This window comes from Dermacentor silvarum, chromosome 1 (assembly GCF_013339745.2).
Source record: "Dermacentor silvarum isolate Dsil-2018 chromosome 1, BIME_Dsil_1.4, whole genome shotgun sequence".
Lineage (NCBI taxonomy): Eukaryota > Metazoa > Arthropoda > Arachnida > Ixodida > Ixodidae > Dermacentor > Dermacentor silvarum.
Window position 1 is genome coordinate 317,777,935 of NC_051154.1, and position 16,532 is coordinate 317,794,466.

At 46.5% G+C, this 16,532-nt stretch overlaps 1 protein-coding gene across 4 annotated transcripts in view; it reads right to left on the bottom strand.

The window, feature by feature from the left end:
- Positions 1–16,532, bottom strand: part of LOC119437313 (2-oxoglutarate dehydrogenase complex component E1) — a 565,962-nt gene that overhangs the window by 21,691 nt on the left and 527,739 nt on the right. The window contains exons 20-21 of one of the 4 annotated variants that reach the window (XM_049660429.1): positions 5,334–5,497; positions 4,306–4,460 (exon numbers count right to left, since the gene is read on the bottom strand). The exons of 2 other annotated variants lie outside the window; for them this stretch is intronic. In XM_049660429.1, coding sequence (XP_049516386.1) covers positions 4,306–4,460; positions 5,334–5,497 — 319 coding nt within the window. The remainder of the gene's footprint in view (positions 1–4,305; positions 4,461–5,333; positions 5,498–16,532) is intronic. One more of the 4 variants, XM_049660428.1, reaches the window with a different exon arrangement.

Here is a 16,532-nt window from a genome sequence, read left to right on the forward strand (position 1 = left end):
TTAATTCGGACTCTTCCTCTGGTCCCGCTCGGCATATGCATTAGTCAATGCAATCAAACTCTCGTTAATTCGGACTTATTTAGCCGCACATCGGTTAATTCGGACAACTTTCGGAGCTCGGTGAGCTAGAAGCGCCGCAAATGTGCAACGCAAAAGAGCAAGAACGGCGCTAGCGTCCAACCGAAACGAAGCGGCGGAGTCTGCATTGCCATAGTCATCAGCTGAAATCGTACGCGAATGACAGCAACGCCGGCAAGTTCGTGCTTCGTGCATTGCTAACAATGACAGCAACTTCGTGCCTATTTGTGTCTTTAAAGCCTCTGTTCTTGCGTTTACTGCCGCGCATAACACCGCGTTGGCCGTGGGCTTTCATGATTGCGTAGTTGTCATCCACGATTGCGTCGATAGCGGCCACGGTTTTCATCGCAGTGGTTGTGTTGAACAGTAGTTTCGTTTTTAATCGGTACGCGCATCGGCCGTGTGCCTATGTAACTGCGTAGTCGCCATTATTCGTTCCTGACAGTCCCGGACTGCCCGAGACGGTGCTTTCAGCCAATGAGCGTTGCTTATGCAGTCTTTCGGACAGTCCGGGACTGTCAGAGACGGATAATCGAAGAGGCCCACTGATGATAGCCTAGATAGTGACAGCGGTTTCGTCCGCAGTTGTTGCAGCGAAGAGTAGTTTCGTTCAGACTCGGTGCATGCATCGGGCGCGTGCGTTCAGTACCTCTATGTCGCCGTTCATAATCCCGTCGATAGCGACCACGGTTTTCTCCACAGTGGTGGCGGCAAACAGTTGTTTTGTTTTGACTCGGGGTGCGAATTTGTCGAGGTTGAAAAGCACCGGCTACATCGCGATTATGTTTTAGCCAGCTCACTGGCGAAAACATAATTGCGATGTGCGTGCGATAGTACAAAGCGTGTCACAAATGAAGGTGCGCACCGCGGCCGTGCTGCAAAGTCGCAAGGCCTCGACCGCCGCTGCGAGAGCCAATGAGTCACGAGATGACGAGAATTTCAGCTTCCGCTTTGCTTTTGTGAAAAATAGCAACAGGAGTTGCTCACTCATTCACTAAATAAAACCGCGTTGACATAGTAAGCATTTGCTTAGTGTTTTCTGGATACCCTCGATAATTCGACATTCTGTTAATTCGGACATTTTTTCCGGTCCCGTGAAATCTGAATTAACGAGGTTTTACTGTAATGGCGGGGAGGCCAGTGCCCCTCCCCACCACCTTCCTCCATCTGGCTGCTGATTGTGTTGACTCGTTGAACTGTTTAACTCTGCTTCCCCAATACTCCGATCGCATGTAACAAGCCGCAGCTGTTGGCACTCAAGAATGGCACTGCTATAACAAGTGCAAAGTGGGGTCACGGGCTACAAGTGACATGCGAGCTCCGCTAAGGCATCACTTTGGTGGTCTCAAAAGGGGCCCGTTAAAAATGTGAGAAGGTTGCCTCGGCACCTTCTCAGCTTGAGAAATACAGAAGAAACACTGGGATGAGATCACCACAAGCATCTCGCCACATACTTCTCACTGGCTTGCACGAGAAAACCCCATGTCTGTCAGGTTTGCTTGCTTTACGTGAAGCTTGCTGACATCCCTATCTCGTGAAGGCCACTCGTGAAAACAAAGCCCCAGAGGGACTGAATCATCTGCAGGGCCTCCTGTGAACACAATGTTGAGGCAGCCTGCCCTACCTGCCGTCGCTGTTGCTATGCGATGCAAGCATGTTCGCAACGATCGCCACATCGGTTGAAGCACTTCATTTCCAAATCTATAGCAGTGCACTTTCCTTTCATCGGCAATGTTGTGCATTGCAGATGATCAGTGGGCGGATCAGCCATCTTCCGTTTCGACGGCAAGTCAAACGAGACTGAGAAACCACGTAGCCCGGAAAGACCTCGGGCAAGGTTCTGACTGGTGTTGTAGAAGTTGCGGGGCGCATTTTTTCTTTGCTTGGTGTACGTTGGACAAACTTTATTGCGCCTTTGGCGCTGATGCCGAGTAAGTCATGCCGGATTATACCTTTCTCGTGCCTTGCGGCGCTCTACCTTCAACATCACTGGTTTTCCCGGGGGAGTAGTAGGGATTGGGCCTGCTGTCCTGGAGCTGTATTTTCACTAGTGCCAGGCTTTTCTTATGCTGCTCTCCGTGACTTTTCAAATGCATTTTTGAATGGTCCCTTTTGAGGTAAATAAAGGCCCTTTTGCAAAAACATGTGCAAAGATCAGTAGGTGGGAGCCACAGAGCTAGCAAAATGGAAGCAAAGCAGGTACGTCCGACGTACCTTTAGACACAGTGTTATTATAATCTCAGGTGTACTGCTGAGGACTCCATTTGCCGGTTAAATGTGCCCTCCTGAAGCAGTACTTGTAAAAAATCTAATCTATTGCCGCAATGAAAAAAGCACCCAGCAACAAAAAAAGCACCCCGCGACATTTACAACACTAGTCAGAACCTTTCCTGACTTCGACGCAACCAACTAAGAGGAGCATGAGCAACTTAATTCGTCGGAAGAAGTGCGCAGAATGAGGGGCCAGCGAGCAATCTGGGAGCAGCGGCAGCGCCCAGTGATTTCAGGCTATCAGCCCTACCAGTGCAGTTGGCGCGCCATAGAGCTATGGGCGCAGCCGATTCGTGTTCAGAAGGGTGAAAGGGCGACGGGAGAGAGGTGCGCGAGCCTGGCGATGCTAAGAAGGCTGTAAAACAGCGCGCGGCGGCTCGAATTTCTTTTTTCTTTTCAAGGATTTCACATTACATTCCCTTACGACATGGACACCCAGTAGCAAGACTTCATCATTATAACTGGCACTGCGGCATGGGGGTACTGCAGTAAGCGGGTTATTTCACCACAGAAAACATACAAAAGCTGACAGTGCAGTAGCTTCTCATTGTTATAACCAATATACTGCTAAAACCAGTATTGCTATAAGTAGGTTCGACTGTATTGCTTAATTTATACAAGAGTCAGTGTACGAGCACTATGCTTAATATGCTTTGTTGTGGTAACTTAATGGAATGGGGCAAGAAGACATTTCAGACATTGTATGCGTTTTGTTTATTCGTACCACATCTAATCCTTTCCTTTCTTTCTTATGTAATCCCTTCCCATATGATGGATAAACTAGCTGAAGCACAAAATAACTGTCATATGTGCATTGTTGTCAAGCCTCCTGGTAGCGCCAGCAGCATCGAGATAATTCGAAGCCATGCCAGTACTTATGTTGTGCATGAGAGGATTGACTGAACGAAGTACTAAGACGATACAAAAGGTACCGGCCTAGGCAGCAAATTTTTCCTCAATGTTGATCGCTGTCGCTATGAGTGATTGCTTGTTCAGCTTAGGTAAATGCATAATTATTTAGTTCGTTGTTTCATATTATTTTATATGACACGCTTGCTGCTCTAGTGCCGCTTCTAAAATGTGGCCACTAGTCATGTCCATGAAATGGCTGGAAATCACCAGCAAGCAGGAGGCACGAACACACTGAGAGCACGAGTCACAAAATACCTTTTTGTTTTTTGTATCAGAAGAATGAGCACCCCATCAGCTTTTGGGGGTAGAGGATTGCAGAGAAAATATACTGTTACTGCATGCCAAAATATTAATTCATCAGCATTCATGTGCCCTGCTCTGCGCACTGGCTGCGCAGGCTCCACCCAGAAAGGTGTCATCTAGCAACGAAGGAGTGTGTCTTGCTTCTTTCGCCCTTCTTTTTGCGCTAAGTTATTGCACTAAGCCTACAATTTCGCTTAAAAGACTGCTTACACTTTCCTTCCTGAAACTTTCAAAATTTCGCGTCTATTGCTAGGCTCTTGTTTAGACGTCACAACAAACCATCTTTGTGCATCATCCACCCGAGTCACCCATTGTACTGTGCTAGAATGATCCCGCAGAACCGTGACATATACTGCACCAAAAGAGGCGCGAAGCATGCGTGCAGGGCAGCTGCATCTGCCTATGCACATGAGGCAGCACACACATCAGAAAACACGGGGGTATTGCACATACATATACAAATTGAAGCTGCTGTTTGGATTGATCTGAAACATTACACCGAAAGCCTTGCAGTAGCTTCAGTGCTACACGATACATCATTAAACTTAATATTTGCTTCAATAATGAAAAAAGTACCACTTGGTGCCCCGCCAAGCATCAACAAGTTATGCTAAACTTTCCCAAGTGCACAGGATGTGCACATGCTGAAGCCTAACTACACTGCAGTCTTTGCCCAGCAGTTTTCCCCACCCCACTTGTGCGTTCGGGCCAGTGGCGGTGCTTGCAAGAAGGGCCACTTACTGGATGGGTTTCTGGTGGGCAACCACAGTCTGTAGCCGCGGCTGGACAAAGTACCAGAAGCCCTGATTCTTGTGCTCCTCCTGGACCCAAGAGATCTCGGCGTTGGGGTACCGGTCGACCTCCTGTTTCACCAGGTCAAACGGGAACGGGCAGAGCTGCGCAGGAACAGCACCATGCCATCAGCCGCAACCAATCTTGGCTGTGCACTGCAGCGCTTACGTTGTCTGCCTTGCTGTGTCCCATCTACTTACTGCCTTACCACGTTTAACTAAAACCAACATGCCAAATTTCGCACACTTGTGCAGCCTACTCGCACTTATATTTGAACTGTTCAGGGCCATAGTATGTGTGCGAGTAAGCTGGAGCATAAATCCCCAAAACTGAAACAAAGAGAGAAAACAACTCAACTTTATTCCATTTAATTCAAATTCGATTTCATCTGCGATTAAAATAAGTTATCAGATAAAATTATGGCCCATGAAAGAGAGAAAGTGTGTGAGTGTGTGCGTGCATGCAATTTTTTTTTCATGCTAAGTCACCACTCCATAACACTGACTCAGCCACAAGAATAGCACCGGCTTCAACTTTTAAAAATGGTAGAACAAGCACTCTTCAACATCAATTTTAGCTTTCATGAAGGAGAATGGCATTGCTGCAACTTGCTTTTTTTTTCTTTTATTTTTGCTTTCTATGCCCACTTCGCTCAATGCTATGCCTGCCATTCATGAACTGGCACCCACTGTTGCATGACATTTGAAGGCATTCAACGAAGTCATTTGCTTACTGGAGTCTGTCACAACCTGTAGCACAAATAAGAGTGGAAATTTCAAGAATCCACAGGAAAGAACACTCCACAGGAAAGAACACTCCACCTTTTGAATGGAATTCTAGACTCTCGTCCGTGTATGTGCTGGTTCTCATGTAAACGTGACCTAGCAAATGGGTTAGGCAAGTTTGCTACAATCACAAGCTGCAGTCCTTCAATATGCAGGTCACAGAACAACACCCAGTAAAGGCAGGTGGGTTACCTGCTCGACACGTGTGATGGCCACTTCAGAGTCGAGATTGCGTGCCCTGCGCTCTTTGGTGAGTTCGTAGTACACCTTGCCCGAGCACAAAAGGTGGCGGCGCACGGCCGATGCATTGTCCTTAGCTGGGCCACTATCGGGGATCAGCCGCAGGAACGATGTACCTGAAAGTAAGCCACAGAGAATGCTGCCCTTTCAGCAGAGGATAACAACGTCCTCTAATGGTGCCCATATTTTCGTATGGCTACCTGTAAGTGATAATCGCCATTTCATCAACGAAACTGAACAAAGCCAAATAAAACAAAATTTTGTACACTACTACAAGTTGGAACTATGCTGGCACCATTTCTTAAAAGCTAATAACTTTCATTAGCCTCTTTTGCCCTTTTTTGTGGTTGGCGGCGGTGAGTGGTCGGACTTGCAATACAAAGGTGCCGAGAGAAAGGCACATGCTCTTGCACAACCAAGTTGCGGGGGGGACTGTCATGCATGAGTTTTGTGGAGCCCTCGGCAAGAAAAATGTTCGTTCAGGCTATTAGCTTACATTGGCAATCATTGTCAATGGTTTCTGCACAATTATTTTTCTTCTCTAACTTGCATTTGGGGTGCATGCAGTGGTGCTAACTATTAAGCTCGTATTCTAAAATTGCCTGATATAACGCTGAAGAATAATTTCATCCACCTTTGGCTAATTGAACACGTACAGACACCTTAGCACAAAGACGTTTCCACACTTGGCTCCACGAGTGTTTAATCACCTAGACAAGGTACAAAACCTATGACCTCAGCTGACAGTTGCTTACGTTCGCTGACTGACAAATACAAAGCATGGTTTCTAGTTACCTGCCATGGTTGCTTAGTGGCTATGGTGTTTGGCTGCTAAGCACAAGGTCACAGGATCGAATCCCGCCCATGCCGCATTTCGATGGGGGCGAAATGCGAAAACACCCGAGTACTTAGATTTAGCTTCACGTTAAAGAACCCCAGGTAGACCAAATTATTTTGGACTCCCCACTACGGCGTGCCTCATAATCAGATCGAGGTTTTGGCATGTAAACCCCACAATTTAATTTTTAAATGGTTTCTATTTATCGCATGTTTGCATGAAACGAAAAGATGAGTTTAGCAGCTTAGCATTATGAGAAAGAGCTAATGACATCACTAAAACGAGATGAAGGCAGTGCCTGATATGAATGTGAGCGATGTGAGCACTCAGTGCAACTGTATTTCTCCCGACATTCCATAATTAATTAATAAAATCATATTTAAATTTAACTTCTTTACTAATTTCTGACAATGTTAACATAATGGATGACTGCTATACCAGCAGCACTTGCATAATACAATATCGACATGTGTGCACAGCGCAAAAGACGAGGACTGAAGGACGAACACAACACAGGCGCTGACTTCAACTGATCGTTATTTGCGAAACAGCCAGAACTTTATATATGAGCAAAAGTAATGAAAAACAACTTTTGTATAGTGTCACACATGAACCCTTATTGCATCACAGCCAGATACTTGATTTCGTTTTTGGTGAGGGCAATGGACGGCATGCTGATGCAAAGGTCACTCAGCCGCTGTATCATGTCAGCCTCTATGATTTCACGTGTTGAATGTTCCCGGTGTTTGGAGATTACGACGAAGTGTTCAAATTCAGGGTTGCAAGGGAAGTCTCTGCAGTGAATGCCAAGATGACCTTGCACAGCGGTGTAAACATTGTAAAAATGCTCTTTTAATCGCTCCTTCAAACATCTGCCTGTTTGGCCAACGTATTTCTTTCCGCAAGTCAGGGGAATCATGTAATCCACACCCAGGGCGCATGCTCCAAACAGTTTCCTATGGTTAGTAGTGCAAATATTTCGTCGTGTGGCATGAGCGTTCACACGCCTACAGAGCACTGATAATTTTTCCAGGCAGAAAAAACAACTTTAACATCTACTTTATTGCCTATCTTCTTCAAGCTGTGCGATATCTTGTGCAGGTAAGGGAGCACCGCGACTGGCCTGTTGTCTCTGGCAGCGCAGTTTGCTGGTGCTTTGTCTCTCAGCTTGACTTTCTTTAGTAGCTTTTCTGCTAAAGAAACTAACAAAAGCTCGGGGTACCCAGCACATGTTAGGCGGGAGGCCTGCGCAAGGAGACTGCACGTTAAAGAGTGGAAGCAAGACTTATTTAGGGCATTTGTGAAGCATAGATTTGCAATGCCCCATTTAACCAGCTTGGAATGGGTCGACAGATAAGACAAAAGCGGCTTGTTCCCTCTGGGATTATATATCCAGCACAGGTGATCTCTAGAGATACTAAGTCGCAAATCTAAAAACCTTAACGAGTCATCTACCGGGAGTTCATGCGTCACGACAAGTGGTGACAAACACTCGTCGAATTGGCAAAGTACATCTGAAACAGCAGGCTCAAAACATTGACTTTCACAAGCAAAAAAGTAACAAGAAGTAATCCACAAAACGGAGAACTTTTACGACCACTGTTATCAAGGCGGCTAGCAATAGGTCGGTCATGGTAAGGGAGAAAAATGTCGCTTAAAATTGGTGCTATGCATGAACCAATGCACCCGCAGCTTTTTTTAATGTAAATGTGTTCATTCAATGAGGCAAACGTTGACCTTAAGTATAATCCAAGCAGCTCAAGGAAGCCGCTTACCGAAACAGCAGAAGCATTCTGGAATGCAACTGAGCTGTAGTTGTCAATGCAGTCCTCTACGCACTGTAGCAGCGTATCATGTGGTTAAGAGCAGTACAGGTCTTTGATGTCAATGGAGCAGGCTTTGAGGCCCTTGTCGTTACTTGAAATTTACGCTACATCATTAGAGTCTTTTACAGAAAAAAAGTGGCGTCAATTGTTAGCAGGTTAAGTTTCTCCTGTAAAAACAAAGCAACCACTTTCTGCCAAGTCCCCTTCTCAGAGATGATGACTCGTAGCGGCCAGTCAACTTTGTGGGTTTTGACAGTGAAAAACAAATCCAAGCTAGACTTTTTGCTTCTGTCAATTGAACTGGCTAGCCGATTTAGACTCGGTGCATTACAAAGTTTTTTCGCTTCCGTTCTTACTTTTAAAAGCGATATGTCGTCACGGCATTTGAACACAGAATTAGCAGCTAACACGTGAAATCATAGAGGCTGACATGATACAGCAGCTGACTATATCAGGATGCCATCCATTACCCTCACCAAAAACGAAATCAAGTATCTGGCTGTGATACAAAAAGGGTTCATGTGTGGCACTATGCAAAAAGTTGTTTTTTATTACTTTTGCTTATGTATATAATTCTGGTGGTTTCGCAAATAAAGATCAGTTGAAGTCAGCACCTGTGTTGTGTTCTTCCTTCAGTCCTCACCTTTTGCGCTGTGTACACATGTCGATACTGAATCACCAACTCGCCCAAGTTTCCACCTTATCATGCATAATATTTGTAATAAAATGGATTGAAGCATATTTAACAAACTGTACGCAGATAGTTAACCTGGATGGCTATGTATCAGATTTATTAGCTGTACTCGCAGGAGTGCCCCAAGGCTCAGTATTGGGACCACTATTGTTTCTCCTTTATATAAATGACACCAGTAGCGTGGCAGAAGAGGGTGTTCAGGCTAAGCTCTTTGCAGACGACTGCTTAATTTACACAATTACTAAACTAGATGATCAGCTTAAAATTCAGAAATGTTTGCAAAATTTAGATGATTGGTGTAGGAAATGGAAATTATTCGAAATCTACATATACACACATCAGCAAAAAGAAAACTATCTATTCCTTTTCTTACAGCATTGCAGGACACTTCCTGGCGAAAGTGCAGCAGTTCAAGTATCTAGGGGTAACAATAACACGAAATTTGACATGGAAGCAACATATAGATAATGTCTTGAAGCTAAACATTTCGACAGAATTACCTGTCTGGTTGGGAAAATTGATTAAGACTTAGAGATTGACTCCAACCAAATAAGGAAATTTACTAGCCCAACGTTTCGGAACCAATTTGGCTCCTTCTTCAGGGGGTATTCTTCGGAGGTGGCGGTTGCCGCTTTTAAAAGGTCCGTCGTAACAAAGGAGAGGAAGGGGGAGAGAGCATAACGTGCGGAGACACTTGGCAGGGCACCTGTTCAAGACAGACAAAATAAGTGGTGGGGGTGGGGTGGGGGGGGGAGCTTCGGCGTCGCTGGTCGGCTGGCTTGACTGATGCTGGGGGCCCTTTAGTCGCGGGAATGCATTGACGAGGGACAGGGGGGGGGGGATGAGTTGTTTTGGTGTTGCTGACCTAGAGGGGGGGGGTCCTTTCTTCCCTTCCTCGCGTCTGCAAGGCCATGAACTTACAAAGAAGGAAGAATGCCCTTCACGCTGTTTATATTACCCTACCCTACCCCCCCCCCCCCCCCCCCGCCGTGTTCTGAATGTGCCAAGACTCCAGTAGTAGCCTTTTTCGCCAGTTTGTCTCTGTTTGAAGGATTTGGGTTTCTTGGTTGAATGTTCTGACGTCGTTTTCATGTTGTCTGATTCTTTCTTTTAGATTTTTGGCTTCCCCAATGTACGACGCTGGACAGTCGGCACAGCTAATTTTATAGACGACGCCTTGAGCTTTTTCTTTTGGTGGACGGTCTTTTGGTTTAGAAATGAGCATATTCAAAGTGTTCATCGGTTTATGCGCGATTTTGAGGCCTTCTTTTATTAATATTCGGCTGAGAGCTTCGCTGGTACCTTTGACGTATGGGATGGACACTCGTTTCTGTGGTCGAGGGGGAGTCAACGGTTGTAGGTCTCGTAGTTTGTTTTTTCTTTTTTGTTGTCGGGTTGTTTTTCGAATGAATTCCGTTGTATAGTCGTTCCTTTTGAGTTCGTTGAGAACCGTTCTCCTTTCTTTCTTTTGATCTGATTCCAATGTGCAATGAGTTTTGACTCCTTTCAATAAAGAATTTACGACCGATGTCTTGTGGTTTGCCGGATGGTTGGATGCGAAGTGTAGGTAGCGGCCTGTGTGGGTTGGTTTTCGGTAGACTGAGAATTTTAGATTGCCGTTGGTTCGTGTAACTTGTACATCTAGGAATTGTAACGATCCGTTTTGTTTGCGCTCCGACGTGAACTGTGTATCCGGGTCTATGGAATTTAAATGTCTCTGCAGCTTTTCGACTTGCGACTCCTTCACGATACAGAAGCAATCATCCATGTACCTGAGGAAAACTTTTGGCTTCGGGGAAAAAGTACTCGGAGCTCTGTCTTCGATATTTTCCATAGTTAGGTTAGCCATGGTGATGGAAATTGAGGCCCCCACGGGAGTTCCTTTCACCTGCTTGTAGTAGCTGCCTCGGAAGGTGAAGTAGGTATTTCATAGGCATAGCTCGAGAAGGCGGCAGATCTCGTCTACACTCAAGGGGGTTCTCTCGTCGAGTGTGTCGTCGCGTTCCAGGGCATCCCTGTTGCAGATATAGCTAACTGAATGGGTACTCTGGTGAACAAAGAGATCACATCAAAAGAGACCACGCATTCATCGTCTTCGAGGCATACATTTGATATGAGCTTGATGAAGTTTTCGGGGTTGCGCACGTGGGATGCTGTCCTTCTGGTGAGTGGTGATATAATCTGGTGCAAGTATCTGGATAGTGATCGAAGTGGGGAGCATGAAAAGTCTACGATTGGCCGTAAGGGGATTCCGGGTTTATGGAGTTTTGGCAAGCCGTAAAAGGCTGGTGCGGACCCGTTCCTGCACATTAATTTTAGATAAAGATTTCGAGAATTTGGGTGGTTTCGGAAAATTTCAACCAGCGTCTTATTCAGTACTGATTGGCTCCTTGTGGTGGGGTCCTTTTTTAATTTTTCGTAGTCTTGGCTGTTAAGGAGGGTGGATGCCTTTTCCTCGTAGCCCTGCATGTTTAGCACGACAGTTGAGTTGCCCTTGTCCGATGGTAGAATTACAATGTCCCTATCTTCCTTCAGTAATCGCAGCGCTCTTATTTCGTCAGACGACAAGTTTCTTTCTCTTCGGCGGTTGTTATTGCACCTTATTATGCCTATTGCTTCTATTCTGAGCGGTTCCTGCACTTTAGGGTTCAGCTCCTGGATGCCGCTCTCGAGGGCGGCGACAATCTTGGGCAGGGGGAGGTTATCTGTGGTGACGTTGAATTTATGACCTTTTGCCAGGACTAAAGTCTCTTCTGTTGTGAGCTTTCTCGATGATAAATTAACACACAGTAACACACAGTAACGAATTTATCATCGAGGGGCACGACATCGCACCAGACAAGATGCCTTCATGCTGCTTGATGTTTCAGGCCGCTATCACCTGCACTATCTGGTCATGGCTCATCGATCCAGACCACCTTCCGTCAACGTGCTTGCCGCTGACCATGCCGAATTCGACACATCATGCGCCAGTTCTGGATGGAGCCTGCCCGTCTGTCTGGCAACCCGGATCAACGACAGCTGCGTTCGAGGCGGCCGGCGCACAGTATAAAAAGCACCCAACAAGCCTACACTTCGGGCACGACATCGCACCAGACAAGATGCCTTCATGCTGCTTGATGTTTCAGGTTAGTTGCCTAAACAACGCGGCTTGTGTTAAGAGTAGCAACTGCTGTCTTCTCGCGGTGTCATGCCCACATGCTCTTGAAGACATTCTGAAGCGAACGCATGTTTTTTTCAGCTGGCTTTTGTTCTTGCTTGTGTAACCTTTTGCTCTTGCTTGCGGGTGATGTCGAGTAAAACCCAGGTCCCATGTCAAAAAGCGAGGCCGACATTTTCGCCGTGGTGCTAGAAACCATCCGAAAGCTTGAGGAAGCACAGGGTTCTTAAAGAAGAGCTAAAAAGCGTCAGAGAAAAGCAGGAAACCTATGAAAACACTGTTTGAATACTTAATGCTAAAGTGGCGACCTTGGAAGCAGCTCTTGCTTCGCGTAGCACAGCAGAGAAAGACAAAAATGATGAAACTATGTGCGTCTCGGATCAACTGACGGCTATTGCGTCAAGATGCGAGGATGTAGAAAATAGGATGCGGCGCTCGAATCTTCTATTTTTTGGCATAGAAGATGAGTCAGGTGAAGACTGGGCAATGTCTGAACAAAAAATAGCTAAATTCTTCTCGGAAGAATTGCAGTTGACCGCTAACAGCGTTCAATTTGAGCGCGTTCACCGTTTAGGAAAATATAGCCCAGAAAAGTGAAGGCCAATAATTGCCAAGTTGACCCATTTCAAGGACAAAGCACTCATACTGTCATTGGGGTCTAAGCTAGCTTAAGGGAACAAAATTTTGCGATACGCAAATATTTCTCGCCTGCAACTCGCAAAGCCAGGGCAAAACTGATAAATTTCGCGAAATCGCAGAAAAAGAAGTATAAGTTGTCAGTTGACAAACTGCGCATCGACTCAAAAACCTATATTTACAATATGACGACTGATACTGTCATGCAGTTTAATCAATAGCTCATGCGCAGTGAACGTGCACACATCTTGAAACAGCCGAAACCAGTCATCATGTCTTCCCCCTTATCAATATCATTCACTAATATTCGAAGTATATTATCTAAGTGTGCTGAAGCCTTGTCTTTCCTCAAAGACAGTGATCCTGATATCATCGCTTTCACTGAAATGTGGCTACACCCAGACATTCTTGATTGCGAAGTTCTTTCAGGCTCCATCTCATTTAACATATACAGGCGCGATCGCATTCATAGGCGAGGGGGAGGCGTTCTGCTTGGCATTAAGAAATCGCTAACATCATTTGCTATCAATACAGATTCTGATCTTGTGATGTGTTTTTCGTCACCGATCTCGGAGGCGTTTGGGTGTTAGAAGAGATGGAGAAGGAAGACGGATGGCAACACAGCAAACAGATTTTTTAATAACACGCAAACTCAAAACTAAAAAATCAAGCACACTACGGGAAGAAAGACTTATCAAGATACAAACTAATGTACACAGCCTAATATACAAAACGTTCTACTTGGCGCCTATGCGCGTCCGTGGCGGCTAACTCTTCCGAGTCAGGCAACCCTGTCTTATCTCTGCGACGCTACAAATAAGAGTCACCTTGCTGCGTTCGTCGTTGCACGTTTGTCTGAGTCCGAAGCTCGTCGGCCCTTTTTCTCCAGCAGTAGGTGTACTCGTTGATGCTTTTGCCTTGCCGTCGGCGCGTCGTCTCTATCAGTAGGGAGCTCGCTGGTGCTTCGTCGGTGATGAGCTCGTCGGCTCGTCCGCAACGGCGGTCGCCGTAGCTTAGGCCTACCTGCCTAGGCCTAGCGTCGGGACGCGTTCCAACTCCTTCAAGAGTGCTGACGTGGCGTCCTGAGAAGAATCAATCGTGCCGGTCTGCCACAGAAGGGGGAGCCTCTCTGGGGTGCCTGGTCCTGCCGTGAGAAGCTGCAGCTCGTCCAGGAGCCTCGCCCGAACTTGCCGAGGTCGACGGCCACACCGTGGACGGCCAACGTCACGGACTCGGCCAGACCCCCAGGTCTCCCGTCGCCAGTGCGGTGCTGGCGATGCGACCTTCCTGGCCCGGAGCCACGTCGATAATCCCCAGACAGCGCCGTTCATCCCTCGATTACGGCTCGGCTCACGCGCCTCGCGCGCTCGCGCCGTTCAGAACGCTCCGCTCACATCGTCTTTGTCTTCTTTTATGGCGCCGCCGGCGTCTTACTCATGACATGGCTCCCCTTTTTAAGAGTTTTTTCTGAAAAAACTGCTTTCTGTCCGTCTTCTTTCTTGGTGGCGAACTTGACTCTTGTGACTTGGGTGCCTTTCTGTGCGTCGTCTTCGCTTACCACTCATCACCACACTTCACTGCACTATCGCGCACATTTCACTGTTTGCACTGTTCACAACACTCATGAGTTCATTGTTCGCACCACTACAAATATGTACATTTGTTTTGTACGCGTTATGTTCTCACTGCTTAGTCAATCCATCGCCCTACTCATGTAATCTGCCCCCACGTTCTGTCGTCCCTTAATATACTCTATGTGGAAAGTAAGGCTCCCTCTCATCATATCTGTTATACGTCGGCTTAGCTTTATATGCACGGGCTCCTCTGTTAAACACTGCATCTCGCTCCGCCCAACTTCTATTTGCTCGGGTAGGTCTGAAAATCCTTCCTCGACCTTGTTTCTCTGCCTGGGGCCTGCCCACTGTTTGTATCTTATCTCGTGTATCCTCCTTGGGCTCGACTCGTCCCGTTCCCAACTTGTGCCCCACAAATTCCCTAGTCTTGTAGCCTATCTCACACTTCGTTGGCTCTATTGTCAATCCTATGTCCTTGTCATGGGCAATCGCCAAACAAACACCAGTCTTCTCCTCGTTTTTCCCCTTAGCCATCGTCTTTTGGCATACGTCACATGCTTTTACATATCGTTTCACGTCACTCTGCACTCCCAGCCAAAAGAACTCTTCTGTTATTTTTTGTAACGTGTCTTTGATTCCCTGGTGACCTGTCGTTACACTATCGTGCCCTAACTTCAATACTTTATTCCTCAGTCTCTTCGGGACCATCAACTGTAATACTTCCCTACCTGAACTAAATATACATCTCCGGTACAATAAATCATTCTTCTTTATAAACTCCGCTACTGTCCGACTCCTTTTCCTTTGCACCCGTTCTCCTATCTTCTGTTCACACTTTCTTATCGACTCATCCTTGTTCTGCAATTCTCGAAACTCTGCTACCGTTATATCTAACCCCTTCACGGCCGTAACCTGCAATGCTGGCAGAGGTTTGGTACCCTTACTGCTTGCTCGTGTTTGCACTGCGGCTGCTACGTCCGTGTCTTGTATCACTCCCTTTTGCGCTTCTGAGCATTCCTTCTCTACCACGTCTTTCTCAGTCTTCTTCCAACTTGGGTCGGGGTCATCTGCTTTCCTCGCTCCCGGTACATTTCCCACAATCAAATCATAGAGGGGATCGTCTACACATCTAGCTGTGACTAGTCCTGTATAGAAGGGTGTCGATATTTGTATCTGTGCCTCTGGCAGATACTTGACTGACTTGTCTACCAAGATCACTGGTTTAAAGTATCCGGTCATGCTTTCATGCGGCACTAAACTTTTCCTCACTATAATGGTATTTGCTCCTGTGTCTCTCAACACTGTAACTTGGTGCCCTTCTACCTCGCCTTCCACTACAGGCATGTTCTGTCCTCTCTGTCCTTCCTCTCTTGCGCTCATAATGCATGCAGTCTGATCCATGTAACTAGTCCTGCATTCATCTGCTCTGTGACCTTTCTTTTGGCACAACTGACAAACTACCGGTGCTTCGTGACGATTATCTCTCACTCGACAGTTCATCGCTACATGACCCAGCCGATTACATAGGAAACACCTCTGCGGTCCCCTTGGTCTGTTCATTTGTCCTTGATTCTTCACCTCTTCTACCGCTGCTGCGTGCGTATCTTTATCACTCTTTCCCAAATTCTTCAACCCTTGTGCTTCTACAAACTGTTCGGCTTGTTCGGCCATCTGCTTTACTGTTTGTAACTTCCTTTCTTTGAGAAATATTGCCAGACTGTTACTGCACCTGGCCAGAAATTGTTCACCTACGACTTTGTCACGAACTGCTTCATACGTTTTGTCAGTCTCTGAAAGCTCTATCCACCTTTCGAAGTAGTTAGTTAGTCGGCACGCAAACTGTTTGCCTGTCTCCGAGTCTTCTGGCTTGCATGAGCGAAACTTCTCTCGAAACCCTTCTGCCGTCAACCTGAATCTCTGTAATAAAGTATTTTTCACCTTGTCGTAGTCTAGTGATTCTTCAGCTGACATACGCCCATATATACTCAACGCTTCACCCACCAAACATAGGCTTAAGGCGTTAGCCCACTCGCTCTTCTCCCAGCCTTGCCCGATGGCTATTCTCTCGAACCGATGCAAATATGCATCCAAGTCGTCTCTTCGCTCGTCAAAAGGAGCCATTAATTTTCTAGGGCAAATTCGCTTTGGTCTGGAAGCAGCTGAGTCGGATGACGCCGATCCGGGTGAACTCGTTCCGTCGCGAGAACCCGCGCCCATCTCCGCTAGTCTTATCTTTAGTTCTAGAATTTCCTTCTCGCTTTTCTGCTGTTCGCGTACTCGTTCATGTTCCTCGCGTGCTCGTTCGTGCTCCTTCTCTTTCTCTTGACGAGTGTACTCGAAGAATGTCATTGTCTCGTCCTTTGACATGTGTTAAACCCTTGCTATAATCGCCGGCCAAACTTCCACCCACTTTGCTACTCACC